Genomic DNA, 20,498 nt, shown 5'->3' on the forward strand with positions numbered 1-20,498 from the left:
TTGTATTATACAGCTTGCTTAAGACATGTTGGGCCACATGCTGAACAGTGGCTTCGCTCCAGTCAGCCACCTACTTCTGCAAGTGTGACTTTCTGTAGGCTGCTTTATGCTCTCTCTTCTTTTTTTCTAAATATCTGCAGAAATATCCATTTTGAAGCTGGAGCAGAGTCCTTTAGATCCCTTGGGAGTTCCTTTGTTGGTCAACTGTTCATCGTGAAGTAAAGCAATTTGACTCATTTGCTAATTCAGTAATCAACAGGAGATACAAATTAGCAACATAACAGGAAATAGCTGCCTGCACTCGTGTAGCAATGCCTGATTAGCCCCTGCACATCAATGATAGGTTTTTATAGGGTTATTTAACTTTCTAAACTTTCTCTGTCCAAGTATCTGCCAGTCAGACAACTGTTCAGGCTTTTCAGTGTTTTAAGTTTTTAAGTGTTAACACTTCACACTGGTTTCTCAAATTGTTGCCCAAACACATTCATTTCTTAAGTGCATAACAAATGCCTTCTTAGATACAGTCTCACTGGTGGCCAGTGTTAACCGTAGCTAGTGCATCACCCTTCTATTCCAGCTGAACAACTGGAGATGTGTGGCTGCAGCACGGAGGAGGAAGAGACAGCAGAGCCCATGTTGGGTGGCACCATCCTGTGTAAGTGTCAGCAAAGGCTGCTGCCCACTGCCGCCCTTAGGTCTTCCAGGCTGGGACCGCCAGACATGCAGGGATGCTGCCAATAGCTCCTCTCCTGCCTTCTGCTGCTACTGAGGGATTGCTTGCATAGGATGGTTTTGGCCATTTTCCGAGGTCACCAAGGACTGTTGGAAAGCAAATGGAGCTGGCCCTGCCCAGGTACCAAGTGTACCACCTTAGCAGCACATTTTCTCCTCCATCTCAGATTCATAGGCACAAAAGTAATGAAAACAGAAAGGGGAAAAAGGGGGGAAAAAAAGTTACTTAATAGTTTAGCAAGAATCTGTGGCTAGCTTAGACAGTTTTTTATAATTACTCAACCTACCTTACCTCTGTGAAACACAAGACAAACTAGCTGTTTGATGTGTTTTAAATTATGCCTAAGGCACTGGTCTACATGTGAATGTCTCTAACTTTATCATCATTAACAGATCTCCTTGCTGACCGTATTGTCACTCTACAGGATTCAGTAGGATGGGCAGTGTCATGATTTATGCCTACATATTGCCACTGAGACAGAATATGCAGCTCCACAGGGTTTAATGGAGTTTACACCAGGAAAAAACAATTTGGCCCACTGACTTCACAGGGATTAAATCATAGCAGCACTTAGCAAAGCAGAACAGAACACTCTTTCAGCAGAAAAGCACAACGAAGAGCATTTAAGGCTGTCCCATTTTATAGCATAAACAATCTCTTAATTTGCAGCATACGCATCTAGCAGGAAGCCAACAGGACAGTTTGTCAAGTGCCAGTAAGAGCTCATTAAACCACCACTCTTGGGAAACACTCTGTATTGCAAAACACGCAGTAGGCAACAAGTGATCCTATGGATCCAGCTTCTGAGGAGGCAAAAGCTTTCTTTGAATTAACCTCCACACTCCTACAGTCCCAGATACTGTCACAGGTCAGACTTAGTCTCTTCTCGATGATTCAGAAAAGCGCAGGACAAAGACACTTGCGTTAAAGGCACACAAAAAGCTGGAGCAGGAGCCAATGTACCACGGTTGCCCAAGACTACTGTAAACACACACCTCACCTCTGAGCTTGCTTTGATGAACAGCCACTGCATGTCCTATCACATCTACGTGGCTTCCTGCTGAAGTAAATTTCGTAGTGAGTAAAGAAAAGAAAACCCAGCAGAGTCATTGATCTTCAGGCAGATAAGCAGTCATGCTGCACAGAGAACTACACATCTATGTTAAAATAAGGCACTGCTTTTCTAGTGTGTTGCCCCACACCATGCAAAAACCACCAGATATCTGGTATTAGGTCCACCAGGCAAGAGGGAGCGGTATGTGCAGATCTGTACAACTAACACAGATCAGGGCCCACATCTAACAGGAATGTGAGTGTTCTCAGGTCTCAGGAAGCTAAGAAGCAATATTCACCTCTTCTGAGCTCAAAAGAGTTTCCTGTGAAAGAATAAAAATACATTTCTTTGATTGCTCACACACACAGCGCAATGAGTGCCATGCCCTACAGCACAATGAGGAGAACGTAAATGCCAAAACAGCAGCTAGGCAAACCAACACGACCCGATTTGGGAAGAACTAAAAGTAGAAGTTATTTTAGAAATGTTTTTCAGTTAAGTAATAGTGTTACTTTTGTTTACGAAACGCTTTGAACGTTACATTAAAAGGCGCTTATGAAATGCTTTAAAACCTGTGGGCAAACAGCAACAAGCAGAGCGGCCTGAGCCGGTGCACCAGGCGCAGCCCCTGGCTGCTGGAGGCTACGGAGCACCTTGGCTTCACCTCCTCCCGACCTTGTCTCTCCTCTCAAGAAGGACACACAGGTCTTTCTGATACTCAGGCTGGGCTGGGGCTGGAAGAGGGTGCAGGGAGTGCTACCTGGGGAGGCGTGCGCGGCGGCGGGCGTGCGGCCAGCTGGCGGCAGAGCCAACCTCTGCCTCCTCCTCCTCCCTTCCCCTGGGTGGTACCTGACAGAGCTGAGTGGCGCGAAGTTTTCTGGAGAAGCTGGGAGTTGCAATTACGCGTTACAGAGGCATCTAAACCACCTAGCGAAGCGTATTTGAAACGGAAAGTACCTTGGAACTGAATCCAAACCAGTTATTATCACGACCACGTTTTTAAAAAGAACTTGGTCATATCAAAATTAAACTTGTGGCTGACTGATGTGCTTTGCCTATGTGCGTGCTTACTAAGATTAAAATCAGAAGTGGCTCATGTCTTGGGAAACAGAAGAGCCACTTCCCACGTGAGGGTTCAAACCATTGATCCTCCTCCTGAAGCACTTACATTTTGCAAAAATATCTCAATGTTTAGCAGATCAGGAGCTGAAATGTCATTGCTCCTCTCCAGCACACATCCCAGCTACTCGTCAAACAGGACGAAGCCTGACACTCTCTCTGACTCCAGCGGTCAGAGAGACATTTCACATTTATACAAGGTGAAATAGTTTCATCAGGAGAGACCCAAACCAGCACGTCCCAGACCACGCTGCTACCCAGGGATCAGCCTGAGAGGTGGGAAGCAGAGGGCAAAACCCATGCTCCAAAATGGCCAGAGGGGTGCTTTGCAGGAAGGTTGGCTGAAAGACAGCTTGCTGCCTCTGACGGTAACTCTCCTTCCAACCAGCTCTCCCCGGTACCTGCCTGCTCCCCGCTCCTCCTCCTCCTGCTTACCTGGCTCTGGCCCTTGTCAGACCTCTGTACCCGCCACTTCAACCCGCTGAGTTTGCAGGGGAGGAAAAAAAAGAAAATTTTCTCCTTAATTAGCTTCATTAAAGGCTCCACCAAGTGCCGCTGCCAGCACAGGGGTGGGACGAGTGCTATGGGGCTGGAAGGGAGGGCTAAGGTGGTGCAGGGGAGGAGGAGGAGCAAGCCTCCCCCTTGTCAGCAGCACCCAAGTCTTCTTCACCGCTCCTGGGACCACACCTCTAGAAAGATGGGCCAGACCCCACACAGAAGGTAACTGCCCTACCCCAAAAGAGGAATACAACAGGGCGTGAAGGAACAGTATGTCCATCTTTTTTTATTATTATTATTTTCTTTTTTTAATGGTTTCTCTCCCATTTACCTCTCTAACCCTCACAACAAGGAGCGAAAAAAGAGTATGTTCATCTTTTTTTGTTATTATTTTCTATTTTTTAACAGGTTTTTTTCCCTTTTCGCTCTCTAACCCTCCCAGATGAAAGTATTTCTTCATGGAAACTTGTTAATGCATATCCAAACTGCCATCCCCCACTTTTTTTTTTCCTTTTAATCACAGAGATCTATTTACAAATTAGGGTTGATTTCAACAGTGTCAGCTAACCAGAAATGACAGCTTTTTTGGCAAAAACCCACTTGCTGGGGGGAAAAATAATATTGTCAACTCTGACAGCAACTCATGTACTGCAATGGGTTTTCACACCTACTATGCTTCTCCCCGCTGCCTCAGCACTCTATAGATACATCATTAACCCACACAGGGTTGCCCTAAATATACAGTTTTCAATTCTCATGCCTCCTCTGCTGTTTATTCCTCAAATATCCATGCCATCTTAAAATGAGGCATTTTTTCCCTCCATAGTTGTAAGAATTCCAAATACAAGTATTTCTTTAATTTCCCTAGCACTGGAGCTTGGAGCAAATTTAGTTGCTCTGTTATTTGGTTTTCCACATTTATGAGTGCATTTTTTAAAGGTATTTCATCTCATTTCTTTTCCAGTATAAGCTTATTACTAGCCAAGCGGCTAAGCAGCAAGCACATAGCGTTGCCACGTGGGAGATGAAATGATATGACCACAGCAGGTCCAAAATACAGCTACAAGGGCATAGCAACCTCTTGGAGAAAATGAATCACCCTCACAAAGACTCCCTGGGAATGATTTTTAGGAGTGGCAGAGTTAGTGGCTTTGGAGAAAGTCAATCACTTCCCTTCTGTACAGCACAGGCTGCCAAAGTTTGCCACAAGGTATAACTGGCTATCCTCAACGTAGCAGAATACGTAGGAAAAGGCATTCATCAGTTATGCTAAGCAGTTACAAAACTGTACACGAATGTAGACAAACTATTACCAGCCAGGTTACATGAAGCCAGTGATTTAAAGAAAATTCTGTTTTGCTTTCGCCTGGTGGTTGTCACCAAGCACTAGGCAGGGTATTGCCGTGTGACTCAGTGCTGAAAATTTCCACTTTCCAAGCACCTTCTTAATTTTAGCTCACTAATCCTCATAGTACTCTAGAAAGATAAATAGAGTTAGTCAATTTTTAAAAACAGGGAGGTGACAGCATAAACATTAAGGTTTTTAACTCCAGGTATGTACCTTGAGCCAAACTGTGCTTGATTTTTGAAAGAGGTCTCTCTCCGCTGGTACTAACTGACTTTCAAAGGCACTGCCTTAGAAGAACAGGCTCAACATGGACAAGCAAATGTCAGAAATTATTTTTGAGAACTGTGGTCTTAAGAGTGAATCACTCAACTCTACCAAAGGAGACAGAACAGTATTAAACACTGGATGTGAATTTAAGAGTCTCTGGCCTCCAAATCCTTGCTTGGATCATTAAATACCCCCTCTTCTTATCTAAAATCTTTTTCAATTCCTGAGTGAGTAACAGGACACAGAACAGTTAAACCCCTTATGATTATCTATTAATGCAAAATAATGCCATTTCCTTCTGTTTCCATTTGAACCTGATCAGGTGATCAGACACTAAGCACTAAATTCAATAAACATGAAAGTCCTTCTCACGAAGCTTAATTTAGAACTATTTGTTCCCTTTCAGAATAAAATAAATCTTCCTTAGTTGCTTATAGGCACGAAAGCAAATATACTATGTCCCTTTATCCACTTGTGCTTAGAGTGTAATAAATACTCCAGTAATTTCCTATTATAATGGAATATTTGCACAGGTTGCAAATTTATCCCAGAGGAAGGAGGAATCTAGTGAATGGACACATACATTTATCATACTGAATACTCTAGGTAATGCTGGCCTATGATACCAAGCCAACAAGCTGAATGATAGCCCTGGTATAATTATGTAATTAATTAGCTCTATCATAATTTTTGTTTTATGACACTAACTTTTATGTGCCACTAGTCAATTTAATGGCATTTTAAATTGAACTAAGGCCCCTGAGAGAGATGCTACTTACTGTACCACAAATTTGTATTCAGATTTCTTTTAATTTCAAAAGATGACCTAATAAAATTGCTCTATAATTAAATCCATTCTAACAACTTCTCCTATGTGATTCTTTTTCTTCTCCCATTTTTAATTACGAAAAAAAATCCAATCAGAAAACACTCGCCACCATAATTATATACAAAAATCATCGACCCCTTTTTGTACCTCTTGCAGCTCTCCGCGCGCAGCAGTGCGCCCTGGCTAGCTTTCCTGCAGAATTTTACTAGCATCCCCCAGAGGTCCAGCGAGGAAACTGCACCTTTACTCTCAAGAAACTAGAGTTAAATTTGCCTCTATCTTGCTTGAGAAATAGTCAAGGCCTGGGAAGGAAGGGGAGCAAATCCCCACATACTTTCTATTTCAGACCGGCATTTACAAGTATTCTGGCAGCACAAGATGTATTTCTCACGTGCAGTAAGATCAGCTAAAGGAAGGGGAGCGTGACCACGGCTCTCCTCCACCCAGCGTGGCGGTGCCCCTCTACGTGCCACCTCCTATTTCCAGCTGAAAAGGCAACTCAGCAGTGAGCACTAGCACCTTCCTGGGGGCTGGGGAGACGTGGTGTCACCCAGGAGCAGTCCTTACCACGTAGGCTTTTGGCATCTTCCCTGCCTGGTGCTCCTGATGTGGAAACCCACCAGGATCTCACCCTGACATAGCACTGTTAGGATATGTCCTCCATTCAATGTCTAATACAGTGGTATTACATTGAGTAAGAAATATAAGCATGTAGTAGCAAAACAATTCCGATCAAAGCCGTTTTCATAGGCTTTCTTCTCCACAGTAAGTGGCTCTATCCAACGGGAGCATGGTAATACCATTGGGCAGGAGCAGAGCAAAATGACTCCTTTCTGAGGTCATGATGATTATTGCATTTAAGGTACCCTGAATGTATGCAGTACTTTACCATACATAAAGCATGGTAAACACAAAACAACACTTCAGTCTCTGAAAGTCATCACGTCATTTCAACCACCGATGCCTGGGAAATGGATGTACTGGAGATACCCGAGACGACAGAACAGTTAAAAGAGCTCTTGATAATACCGGATGGTGCAGCCAAACAGATTAAAAGAATATAATTTCCCTGCAGAAATGATTATATTCTGTTCCATTTCTACTTTCTAGAAAATAATAAAATAGCAGACAGACATGGAGCATAAATGGAACTTAAAACAATTTTTGCTTGGGTTTCTCACTGAGGCTAGCACAGAATTTTAAACATAATTGAGTTTTAAAAAACAGTGATATTGGAAGTGAGATGAAAGTAATAAAATTATTGTCAACGTCTTACCATTTGCTGTGTTCTTTTTGAAGTTATCTAGAAACTCTTCCAGGAGCTGTGACTGGTTTGGAGGGGGCAACAAACTCTTGGGGTCCCTGGAAATGTCACCATCTGACCAGGATGCACATAAGGGTTGCTGGGTCTCGTAATGGTTCATTCTCAGAGTGAGCATTACGCTTCTCTCCGAAAACAGTAACTCCATCTGCCTGAGGTCAAGATCGGACACAGCCTCTCCATTTATGCTCAGGATTTCATTGCCTACTCGGAGGCCTGGGAGCATGTGAAAGAAAAGAAGAAAAAAAAAACGAGGGAATATAAAACGTAAAGGGTCGCAAACCAAACCTTTTGCTGATTCACCTTTTATTTAAGTTCTAATTCAAATAGCCTAATCCTAAAACAAGTCCATCAGAATCGATGTGAGCTTTATTTGTGCTATAATTATACAGATCGACCGCATGCTTACTTTGGTAGGTGTTGCACATAGTACAGCAATTGAGTTGTTTCTTTCTAAAGATGCTACAGAATTTGGTGGGTGGGAGAGCAGCACAACTTTCAAGAAGATTAGAGTAGAGGCAGCTGTCACAACTTGGTGCTGTACACTGGTGGTATCCATAACACATATTTCATTATCCGAGAACAACAAGGCACTAGTCACACAGATCAAACCATTCAGGCAAAACTGAAACAGCAGCGGATGGAGTCTTCATCAGCTTTTGTATACATCTAAACAGTGGCAACCGCTGCCTTTCAAAGTCAGCAACAACCAAGTGGTGATTACCCTCAGGCAGCAAATTAAACTCTCTGTTTTTCTGGGTTTGCCTCTCTGCTTTTCAGCAAGCAGAACTGACGTGATCCTGCTGTGCTGATGGAGAGCACTGTTTCTGAGCAGCACAGTAGAGAAGGTGCTCGCAGAAATGTACACAGAAAACTGTTTTGGGGCTGGAGGCTGCTTTTCATTGCCAGCAAAAGTGGAAGTGATCAGTCTTGGAGACTGACCAAGCCCATGAGGTTCCCCACTGTGAGATGAACTCTTTCTCCAGCCTGTTCCTCTGTTGAAAAGCACTTGGTCGGAGGGCTGAACACAGGCTTTGTCTCCGAGGGTGAACAAGAACTCTCCTCACTATACTGAAAGGACAGTTCAGTTACTCTGCGTACCTTACCTTTCCTAATATCACATACTTTCCATGGTCTTCAGGAAAGAAAACTATGAATAGTAAAAGCCAAGAACCATTTTAGACAGCAGTACTAAAGCTCCTTCATGTTTTGGGATTTTAAAAAGATAATGAAGTACAGTGTTAAGCATAATACAACACAGTACCTTCTTTGTATGCCAGTCCATCATGGAGAACATCACTTACAAATATACGGGTGAGATGCTGGTTTTCATCAACTTCTGCTGTGACAGCAAAACCTGAAGTAAAAGAGGCTTAAATCAAATAAACTTTCTCAGAAACCTTTCCCTTTTATTTTGTGTATTCAGTAGACTCTATACAACTAGAGGGAGAATACTTCTTGTGAGAACACACCCAAGGAGCATAGAGAAATTAATCACATTGTTTCCCAGTCATTGTAAGGCCTATTAAAGTTAATAGGACTTTTCAACTTCCGGGAAATGTCATGCTGTGCTGTAAAAAAAACAAATCAGATTTCAAAAAAATATTGCCTACCTCCCCCCACATGACATTTCAATAGCACAGCTCATCGTTATGGTAAGAGTTCTGCACTGTGTCCATCAGACACAGGTGTCCTGAACAGACCCAAAACCTGAAACCCTGAAGCATAAGGCAGCAAATCCATATAGACCAGTGAGTGAGACAGACCAGCTGACAGACTTGCAGCTGAAGAATAGCGCAGAGCTGCCTTACAAAGGTATCTTTGCAAGGTATACAACTACTCCTAGGCATAACCACCTCCCACAAGTAAAAAGCCTGTCAGAATTGGTACCAAAGGACACTCTGTTGATACTGTGCCAATAGAGGAACCCACCACCAAAAAAAAGAAAATAAAATGCAGAACTTGACCATGGTCCAACTGAGACTGATTGTATTAATTTTATTTATTATTGTATTTATTATTGCAAAGGAAATTTGTCTTCTGACAATCCCACACTTAATTATTTGGCCAGCACAGCAGAATTAGAAACTGGAGCCTTCCCAAACAGAGACATAAGAAACATGCTGGCCAGTGTAAAATAACCAGTTTAGGTCCTTGTTATAATGCCTCCAGTCCTTTGCAGACCCAAGATTTTGAGCTATCAAGGAGGGCTCTACCTGCTCTAAGAGACAGAAAACTCCTGAAGAGAGGAAGTAAGCAATTAGAAGAATAAAAAGAAAAATTCCTGAGTGCTGTTTTCGTTAAACTTACCAAAATCACTTATGTTTTCAGTCTTTGTAAGATGAACGTGATGAACATTTAATGGACAAATTTCTATTTCATCATATACCTGTTAAAAAAAAAACCAACATAATCCAATTATGAAATTGCAAGCACCAAACCCTAAAGGTCCAGCATGGGAAATAAGCACAACATTCTTTGCATCAATGAAGAGCCAAAGCTAGCTGTCTTTACACAGAGAACTGTGTCCCTGTGCAAGTGTCACGGGTATTAGTGGGACTAAATGCAGAGCAAGCTAAATATAGAAAACCCAGCCTGGAGTAGAGACTGACACTTTGATTTTGTACCAGAAGCCCCAGTTAAATCTTCAAACAGTTCCTGAAGAGAGTGTTTGTAGTGCCTAGCCACCTGAACGTCTGCATGGGCATGGGTTGTGTGAACGAGGATGGCAGAATGCAATCCAAGAACAGCTTTAAAGTCTTATTTTAGATCTGAATCACACATATTCGTAGGTGATAATTCAACTGAAGCTACAGACATCATGGAGCTTTATCTAAAAGGAGTCACACTTTCCTGGTCTACTATGTATTCATATGGTTCAGGAGCACAATACTCGGTATTTTCATCAACCAGTCTTCTGAGCTGTAGGCCATAGTTTCTTGGCTCCAGCTGTTTCATCTAAGGAACAAAGAGAATGGGGTTTGGAATTTGTTATTTATTTCCAGTATCCCAGAAGACAAAGAAGTGACACACACACACAAAAAGCTCTTTAGGAATCATGCAAAAGAAATCCTCAACAAGTCTTTTTTTAACTATTTTTGTGGTACAAACAAAGCTAGCTGCATTGCTTAAAAGACAGGGTTCAAGTGCAATTTCCATTTTCCCTTACAATCCTCCCAAATTCTTTCATGAACATTATGTCTTGGCTATTAGATTAACTGAGCACTGCTATATGTTTCTGAAGATATCACACCTGTTTTCTGTCCTTTTGAACCCACAAACATCTTTTTCTGCGACTACTTTTAATGACTCAGTTCTGCTCACCAACTTTTTCTTCTGATGTAGAAAATGTATATGCATGTTAGAAGAGGGGATGGGAAGCAGGCTCCCTAAGGGTTTGCCTTTATTGGTTTTTATTTTTATTGCTGGGTTTTATCTATGATCAGAGAGTTTCACGTATTTTTTTTCACCACGTGAGGTCAAAGCAAAAATCCTGTCTCAACAGGAAGTCAAAGGGAAATAGGAACATTCCCAAAGGATATTAGCCTGAAAGTGTTGAGCCCCTGATGAGAGTCTCTCTGAAAATCAGGATGCTGGTGAGACCACTGCACAAAACATTTCATTTTAGCATATTAATAGAGCAACATTTCTAAAACGGGCAGAAGCAACATTTCTAAAAGAGGAGGAATGACTGCATCCCTGAGGGTTACTTAACCTCTTTAATGCATCTCTGCAGCTTACAAAATCTGCATCTGCTGAGTAACTAGTAATTACCTTAACAATTTATTATGTGTAACAGTTTACAAGTTGCATGTGTTCTGTACCCTGAACAATTTTATTCAAATGCACATTTTTTTTTTCTATACACGCTATCCAAAAGCCTCAGATCGAAAACAGGAATGAGAAAAGTATAAACCCCATAAAGCATGAATGAAGGGAAAAAAAACAACCACCCCTTTGAACTTCATCCTTATACACATAACATTCAAACATGTTCTGTTAAGAAGAAAGATTCCTTACACTCACCAGAGCAGAATGAAAATGTAAGAAGGAAAAGAACCAGGATAGATGAGTAGAAAGTATTCAGCGTTAGAGAATGCTTATGAAAAGCTTTACACACAGAATAGAAAGAAAAAATAAAACAGAAAAATGTTTAAGAAAAAACTCAAATAATTTAAAACTAAATTTTCATGCGATACAGATAATGAAAATTAAAAGTCAGCTTTACAATTACAAATATTTTGGAATGATGGAGTAAGAGAGGTAAGGAATTTCCTTTTCAACTTAATTTTACGTTTATAAATTTTATTTCCTCTTTCAGGGGTCTTGCCTGTCACTTGTCAACTACTTCCAAATGTTTCAGCTCTACCGTGCCATCTGGTGGTCAAATAATGCCTCAGACAATCCCTTTAGCCTGATTAGGTACAGTGAATTTTTAAAATTTAAAGCCAGGCACTAACCTGTTTCTCCAGGATTCAGTCTCCGCCAGCAAAAGCAACTAGAAGATAATTCCTCCTCTGTGGTGCCACGGAGACGCATTGTGACTTAGCTAAATCAGTGTGCTTATTTTGATTTAAAAACTATAGCTCACTCTGGATTTTTAAAGACTGGTGTAATTTAATAATTTTTATTTGTTTATGACATTACCAGGTGCAAAGAGCAATTGAATTGGTTCCTTTCCTCCATTAGAAGCCTCAAAAATCATTAACTTCAAGCCAGCTGAATGAGCTCACCTGAATGTTCATATTAACCTATGCCAAAAGCTACAGCTGGATTTTGTACAGAGCAGGACTCCTTTTTACCTGTTTTTCCCTTTAATTTGTGAAGTAAATAAACTTTATTTACCAGTTGTCAGAAAACAGACCTTGGGAGTAAAAAAGTTAGTTGTTCCAAAAAGCTTGTTTCCATAATTTAACTGACTTGAATCGTGAAGCTAGAGCTAAATTCAAGCACTGACACACGTGGAGACAAAGGTGCTAGGTATGTTGTGATGTTCTAGAGGTGCTGGTCTTTTGGCTGTAGTTAAAATTGGTATTTCTACTTTACCTTCAGCTTGTGACTCAGTTTTCTGCCCCAAGTTCTATAGCAATCCCTCTCAAAGGAAATCCCATCTCAAGGAAATGCACTCTTTGAACTTCACTAGTAGAGCTGATATTTACTGAAAAGCTTAAAAGGGTCCTTTAAGAAGCAAACACATATGACAGACTTTGTCATAGCAGTCTTAAATGTCTTCACCACCTGGCATTAACTCGACCAGTCGGCCGTTACTCCTCTATGACTAATTTGCACAGAAAACTGGGTTCGCTGCAATGACAACATAGAGCGGACACGTGCTGAGATTTTTCAGGGGCTGACTACCCGGCAAACCGCCACCGCTCTCTAAGACACTGTGTGCTGTCTTGACCAACGCTTCTTGGAAACTTTTCCACAGCCTGCTACCTTGGCTACAATACGTAAGTAACTAAAGGAAACAGAGCAATGTGCCTTAACACAGTGACAGGGAGATGCTGCTATTATGCTCTCACTACGTAGGCATCCTCTGATACATTATGTTCCTTCTCAAGTCTAGAGCTATTAACAAGATGCAATCATACACAAAAAACGAGTACCTTGCATGCCAAAGACAAAACATCTTCCACCCTGTGCTCTGGCTTGAGGGTCAGCGCCACTCCTTGGCCGTCATAGAAGTGAACATATGTCTGTGTTTCCCAAGCACTCTCCTTCGGGATGCTCTCTGGCACTGAGCAGTAGACATTCAAAAAGTCATCGACATGCTGCTGGAAACAAGGGAGAAACGTACAACACATGTGAATGTTGAAAAAAAACCCAAAAGTACAATTACTTTGGCAGTTTGCGGTGGGTATGTATTTAGACGCAGTACCGTGTATTTCCCTATGGCAAGATAGGGACAAAGTTCCGTTACCTTCTCTCATTCACTATCGAACACTTGATGTTCTTGAGAACAGGTTGTGGTTCCTCTGCATTCCCATTACGGGCTTTTATGCCTTTATCTTATATTAATTGTTGATTTAACTCGAAGTGAAAATATGTAGCTACCTAGTATTATATCACAATGGGAATAAATTCTTGAGAAGAACCAGCTACTACAATTTTACTTTATTAACAAATGCAAGAAAAACGGAATTACTGTAATTTTGACAGAAAATTATAATATAGTAAACTTCCAGCAGAGAGCACTGTGGAGCAAGGCTTACCATAACATAATAAAAGACTAAAGCAGGAATAAAGTGTTCCTATTTTATTTACAGTTTAAGAACATATTGTTCCATAGGTAGCACAGGGTATTTGCCTGTTTACCATTTTGCTTCACATTCACACTTGTTCCAAAGCCACTCCGCTTGATCAAATAACAACATCCACCCTGAATAATTTCCCTGTTGCGCTCTCACCCTTCATTTGCACATTCTCCTGTGCTGCACTTGAGGCTACACGTTCCAGATGAAGTCACAAAAGGAGAAGAAAAACACTGAGAGCTGTTCAGAATTTGGAGTTTCACCTATATATTTGCACTTGCCTATTCAGCACGTCACTTAGATACCCACAGCGAGGCACTGAAGTTTACACAGATAGGGTCCCTCGATTCTCCTTACAGTCAACGGAAAGGGACAATAACCCCCTAAAGTGGCCCAACTGCCACCGAAGACACATCTTAAAATATGCTGAGCTGTTCTCAGGAGTGCCTACCTCCCTAACGCTTTTTTCTTTGTATTTTTATTTGTTTGTTTGGTTGGGGGGGGGGGGCTGCCTACACAAAACCCCTTGATGATGTAATTCTTCCTCCTGGCTCTGCCAGGACACAAGCCCAGGGGTGCACTGCAATTAAAATGCTGCAGTAAAATCACTGCACAGGGACTGCTTCCCTTGCTGCAGGCAGCAAAGTTATTGACAACAATCTACCAGTAGCAACAGAGAGACCAATATTATTTTGTTTTTCCAAATAACAACTGTGGCTGTGAAAACGATGAGGTAAGCAATCCTATTGAGGTAATTACCAAGCAATGCAGAAATTCAGGTTGCAGCCAACCCAGAGTATGGCACAGTAATAATTTCATGCCAGAGTAACGTTGGTTTTGGTGGAATAATATTAATGAACTAATGGCATTGACAAATCTTGTATCTCTTGCTCAACTGTCCCTTTTAACTAGTTGAAAATGAAATTTTAATTAACACGTTCCATGGAAATCCCACGAAAATCCAGCAACTACTATACGTAACAGAAATCCTGTTACGCTACTGCAATTAATGAAGTGATGAAATCTACACCAGGTGAAGTTTCACCTTGCTGGCTGTGGTTCCAGACTGCTCCTAACACTAGTGTTGTTGAAGAAGATAATTCCCACAGAAGCGTGGTCCTCTCAGAAAGCACTAAATCAAGTGCCTGGGAATAAACGTTGACCTCCTTCCATGGTGTAAATAACAGAAAGGAGAAAGGGCAAGGCAGGCAGGCTGCGAGAGTTTAGCAGGAATGAGTCAAACTGAATTCTCTGGCGGCTTCCTCCAGGGAAAACCGAAGCTATGTCGCCTCAGCTAGGGAGATGCTCCCAGCAGCTCCGAGGTTTGGAACTACCGCAGTGCAACAGCAGTTCTTCATATCTGTGCAACTGAAATAAATCTCACCATTGCCAGAGATGAAAATAAAACAGACCCCAAAACATAAGAGGATTAAGGTAATGAGAAATAGGTTTAAGGCCACCATTTTTCCAGAAGCTTTTAAGACAGGACAGAAAGTTCTGCAGCCAATGTGAGATACTTCCCCTTCCTTGCCACGTACCCTGGTGCTCAAGCACACGCCTCGAGATAAACTCGCCTCTGTTATTAAACATGACTATGTTCCTTAACTGCAGTCAAGGTACTGTTGCTTCATCCACATTTTCCATCTCAGAAAATCTGACATGAAAAGAGATTTTTTCTTCCTGTTATGCCTGCAGTGACTAATTCTACAATAGTTCATTCATTCATTGCCACATAAAGTTATAACAACCCCTCCAATTTTCCAGAAATAGGCGCCAGGATTTGCAGACTGTCACACGTTGTGCCACAGGGCTGCTGCAGGACCAATAGGTTACTTCATAATTTCCTCCCACTATTTGCCTCTGGTTTTATTATCCTTTTCAGGGAAAACACAGCCTCCCTGGCAGACTTCACAATTCGTCATTCCCTGCCCTCCTCAGGTAGCATTTTATAAAAGTTTTGATCCTGTTTTTGTTTTTCATTTGAAATCAGCCAATGAAACCAGGCTGATGCCAAAGCAACGGTTTTCAGAGTTATGATGAATCACTTCTGAGTTGTCGTGTGATTCATCAAAATGTCAGGATCTTAAAAATGTCCACGCATTTAATTCCCATTTAAAAAAAGGTTTTGGAAATAAGATTGAGGTAATAATAATAACAACAAAAACAACAATAATAGTAATGTTTTTCTAGAAATAAGGTTGAGCTCCAGGCCTTTGCTTCAGCACCTAAATTTCGGGGTTTTTTCAGTCTTGAAAAACAACCCTTTGTAAAAGTCTAGCTGAAAATCTGCAGTGACATTGCCCCCATGCCGGTCCCCTTTACCTGGGGAGTGGGGCTGTGAGCCTCTGCCTGAATTTGGAGAAGAATTCTTTTATCCAGAGCTGGATCAAGAAGCCAGACCTTGTCCCTTCCCTGACACGGCACCAAAGGGACTTAATTCTGCCTGCTCCCTGGCGCATTCAAAACCTTTCTCTGTCTCCTCAGAAGGATTCAGGAAGAGCAAACACTCTTGTTAGACCAGAGGACAGAAGACCCACAGCAGACCCCACTGCACAAGGCAGCACCATTGACCTCCCAACCCCGAGGGGGACGATGCTAAACCAAGGAACTAGCATCACAGACCTTCAGGAGAAACCTTCACGGGTGCACGCAAGAGATTTTGCCTCTTCTCAGTTTTAGGAGGGACCAAACCTTTCCAAGTTTTAACAGCATTGGACAGGAATGAATTGTGTGTGCTGTTGAGGTGGGAAATGGATGTCATCTCACAACGCAACGGTACATTCTGGAGGAATTTGCAAGTGTTCTCTACAGAAGATCACTTCACCCAGAAATCCTGCATAATTACAATCTATTTTGAAAAGAGAGGAGTAATCTGGTTTAAATACTTTCCCACTCCAGGAAATAACAAGCAAGTGGTCAAGTAACTAAAGGAATTCAGATTTAATATACTTCTTCAAAGAACAGACAAAACGTGAAGATACTTTCAGAAGGCAAAACAGCATTACAGGATTAGCTGCTGTCAGTGGGAGATGCCTCTCTCAGTGGTGTAACTTCTGTATAATTATATATTTCTCTCTTATCTAGACATTAAATGAAGGCTCTTGATGAGAAAATAAACTGTGTAGCACGTAATGATACAAAAAACCAACCTAAAAGCCTATGAGAAATGAGGAACTTTGTCCAAACCTTCCTCATGAGATTCATTACAGCTCTTCATTATAGTTAATAATTTTCAAGAGCAATATTTTATTTTAAATGCAGATTTTTACTTTTTGTCTAATACCTGGTAAACAAACTCAGCTGAAAGGGAGCAGTAGTGTAGTATGATTTTTTAAAGTCTTCTTTTAAGCTTTGAACTGCATCGAGGGAATATCTGGTTCAGGGAACAAAGGAGAAAAAGAGACAGGGTGTAGATGGGAAGATAAATATCCCTTTGCGTCTGGCACATGTTGCCATTGAAGAAATCCAGCTATACCATACGGAAAACAAAGTCCAGAAACCCTGTGCCTGAGACTTAATTTGAATTTTTTATTTGGAGCCTGCACAAGCCCACCAAGGGAGAAAGACTCTGTCTGTGTAAGCCCCACAGTACACAGACAACACTCAGCAGTCCTACATGGATGTCATTATGGATTTTGGAGCGTCCTGTTTTGCTTCCAAAGGGGACGATGACGTTATCCCCAGGGATGCTGCGGGAGCTGAGAGGGACGGTGACTGACGCCAGGCAGGGACGAGCGGCAGCCCTCCTCCTCCTCCTCCTCCTCCTCCCAGGCACTGGAGAACATCAGCCGCAGCTATTTACTGGGTAATGCTGCTGAGGGGATGTCACTTCCTCTTCCTTTACTTGGGCAATCTCCAGCTATATATTAACTATCACTTCTCTGCTGGTATGCTCCACAGACTTTAATTAGACCTTATTTACCTTTACACTCAAAATACACGGGTTCTGCTGAAGTAGGCAAAGGGGAAAAATACACCTTGAGTTTCACCACACTGTGAAGGATGCTTTCAAAGAAGCTCGGTTCCAAATCTCTCTCAGACAGTGTACACACTGTAAGGATTAGCGCTGTGAAAAAACTTCTAGAGATTTTTTTTAATTATTATTATTTTTTTTAAAAAGGCTACCATGCATGTTCAGAAACTTAGGTTAAAGTGGTTTCATTAGCAGAATTATAATCCTGCCGTCTAATGCTAACTGCATGCTATGAACCTCCGTGGGGTTTCTGAACCAGCCTCATCATATAGTCAGTATACTTAGTGAAATACATTCAGGAATTTAAAAACAAGATGGTGCAGAATGAGTACAGGAATATCTTACCTCAACAGAGTTGGCCGAATTCTGGACACCAGCAAATCCATGTCCTCCAGCTGAATCAAAAATCTATTAAAAATATTACAGACAAATAAATAGGTTAAACAAATAAACACCTTTATTTCTTACCTGTGTTAGGTAAATTCTTTGAAAAAATAAAAACGAAAACTAAATTAATAAATATATATCAACCTGCTACACCCCAGGGCTCTTTTTGTGCTTTTTATGGTTTATTCTGACTAGAAATTTTACAGAAATACAAATCTCCCTCTACAAAGAAAATTTAAGCAAGTTTTCTCTTTCAGTCTTCATGAACACTCACATTCAAGTATATATAAAAGCATTCATGTCCTTGTGTTTTCCTGTCTACTCTTTAGCAATAAGATCAAAGTCATTTACCTTCAAATCATGCACTATGCTGGAAGTTACAGTTTCATCCTTCAGGATACTGTTAGGTACAGCTACAAATCTCATAATGATTTAAAGGAAATATTTCAAATCAGCTCTTTACCCTACAGTTTTTCATCTCTTCTAACAGAGCAGTTAGCTTGACACTATCAACAGAAACTTGTAGCTCAGCTTTAAAACCATACTTGACCCAAAACCCGCACTATTAAGTAATGAAAATAGCTGACTACTGTGTCTCCTTTGGAAGTGAAGAAAGCAGAAACTGAGACTTAAGTTCCCCATCTGTTTTGAAAGTTTAACTACTAGTATCTCACAAAGGTGTTAGGCTTATTAATGATTTTTTGTTTTAAATCCAATAAATGGCTATGGATACAATGAGATATTTTGGTGATAAGGATTGTATAAACACATGGATAGATGTCTATATAGTTTATACACGATGTTGAGATTTGCAGATGATAATATTAACCTCCCAAAGTGCAAATATAAAGAGCATTTTTTTAACTCCGCCTGCAGTCAACAAATCAGGACAATATCAAACTTACATCTGAGCTTTTTTTGTTTAGGTTTTTCTTCTCTCTCTAATTTTTTTTTTTTTGTACTAGCAAAAGCCTTCTGGATAAATCAAGACAACAACAAACTCTCCTAAAATTTCATACAAAATCCAGTTTCTGCCAATGCAAATAAAGGGCACAACTTCTGAACTTCCTCTTCCTTGTCCCACCCACAGATGTAACCAAAGTATTTTATTGTTTATGATTTCTCAAAACAGTTTATCATTTCGACACAAGAAAGCAGATAAGCATTTAAGAAACTTAGGATAATGTGAGCCTAGACATCCCCCATCTGCTACAGTGCAGTTTTATTAGCTGATTTGTAAAAGACTGAGCCATTTCATTAATGTTTATGAAAGCCTCACAGCACAGAAACTCTGAATCCTTTTTTTATTAACACCATAAAATTAAACTTAAGATAAAACTAAAAACTTCTCTGACACAACGATGTTCAAGAATATACAATCTAATTTTGAAGCTGGGGTACGGCAGATTAAAACATACCAGCTCCAGTCAAATGAACTTTTTTTAAATCCAAGAAAGCAAAACACTTTTAACCTATTGTTTGACAAAACCATCAAGCACAATGAGCAGAGAAGCGAGCTCCACTTCTCTGCTTAACCCAGTTTCCCCGTGGGCTGAAAGACAAGAAAGGCTGCCTCAGGCCTATTCTGATTTTGATATACAATTATGTGCGCACACACCAGTCTGAGCAAGGACGTGGCTCCCTTTTCAGCCACCTTCTAGGTTCATGGGTCAGCTTTCAAGCCATGCCCTTAAAAATTCCTCACTTTTACGGGTATGAGTCATATCCTGGTGTTATTCATATGCAACACTCAGCATTTACACTTCCCTAATTTTATTGTAGGATGTTTAATAAAATTAAAAAAAAAAAAAAATCAAGAACCTCAGCTCATGGATGAAAATGAACACCTTTTTGGGCCAGCTGGTTGCAAGGTTTGGAATAAGGAGGGAGAAGACGTGCCGGGGGCACCTCTGCCTGCGCCAGGGCTCCCTTCGCGCTTGGAAAAGCACTGGGAGGGCAGCAGGAGCCCCTTCTCCTCGCCACGGAAATAAGATCCCTGTCCCTGAGCTCCGCAGAATCTCCTTTATGGGCTGTAAAGCATGCGGGAGGACATATTACCCAGTTAAGGCAGTGCAAGGTATCAGCTCCGCTGGGAACAGCGCTAAGGGGCATAAAATCCCTTCCCTCAGGCCTCTTACTAATAAAGAAATAGAGGTGCAGGACTCACAGAGCAGCCTCACCTGCTGGGGAGCACAGGGGAAATTACATGAAGAGGATGTCCCGAAGAAAATTTTACCTTCAGTTCCCTCTTTTATAAGACAGACTTGAGTTTTATTCTTATTCAGTTTTACCATGTAAACACAACTCGATTGATCTGCATCAATCACATAACAGCCACCCCAAGAAGCTTCATCCCAGTGTAACATACAGATAAATATTTACCTATTAAAAATAGAAGCCACTAGACCAGAAAATCCTGACATGTTATTTTGCAACATTAAATCTGTTGCATCAGCTCTGGGACTATTGCAGTATGCGTACAGATAGGCTTGTTTAAATATTCCACAAGCAGATTACCAGATATGCAAGAACAGCCAATTTTCAAGTGCTGATCATAGATTTTTGACTAATAAAATCAAAACACAAGGGCCAGGGAACAATAGGAACAAAGTCACCTAATGAACAACGCACAAAATACTGTTTTGCAGGAGAAACAGCAGACGTGGCAAAGGCCAGTGAAAACAGTGATGTTCTTTCTGAGTGTGGGTGCACCGC

General features: G+C 41.2%; 1 protein-coding gene across 3 annotated transcripts in view; it reads right to left on the minus strand.

The window, feature by feature from the left end:
- Nucleotides 1-20,498, minus strand: part of TIAM2 (TIAM Rac1 associated GEF 2) — an 88,812-nt gene that overhangs the window by 41,936 nt on the left and 26,378 nt on the right. Inside the window, exons 7-12 of one of the 3 annotated variants that reach the window (XM_081997031.1) lie at nucleotides 17,742-17,804; nucleotides 12,779-12,946; nucleotides 10,023-10,127; nucleotides 9,480-9,558; nucleotides 8,434-8,526; nucleotides 7,125-7,385 (exon numbers count right to left, since the gene is read on the minus strand). In XM_081997031.1, the coding sequence (XP_081853157.1) occupies nucleotides 7,125-7,385; nucleotides 8,434-8,526; nucleotides 9,480-9,558; nucleotides 10,023-10,127; nucleotides 12,779-12,946; nucleotides 17,742-17,804 (769 nt within the window). Of the gene's footprint in view, nucleotides 1-7,124; nucleotides 7,386-8,433; nucleotides 8,527-9,479; nucleotides 9,559-10,016; nucleotides 10,128-12,778; nucleotides 12,947-17,741; nucleotides 17,805-20,498 lie in introns of all 3 variants that reach the window. The other 2 variants (XM_081997033.1, XM_081997032.1) reach the window with 2 other exon arrangements.

Source organism: Phaethon aethereus (assembly GCF_964289735.1).
Source record: "Phaethon aethereus genome assembly, chromosome: 3".
NCBI lineage: Eukaryota > Metazoa > Chordata > Aves > Phaethontiformes > Phaethontidae > Phaethon > Phaethon aethereus.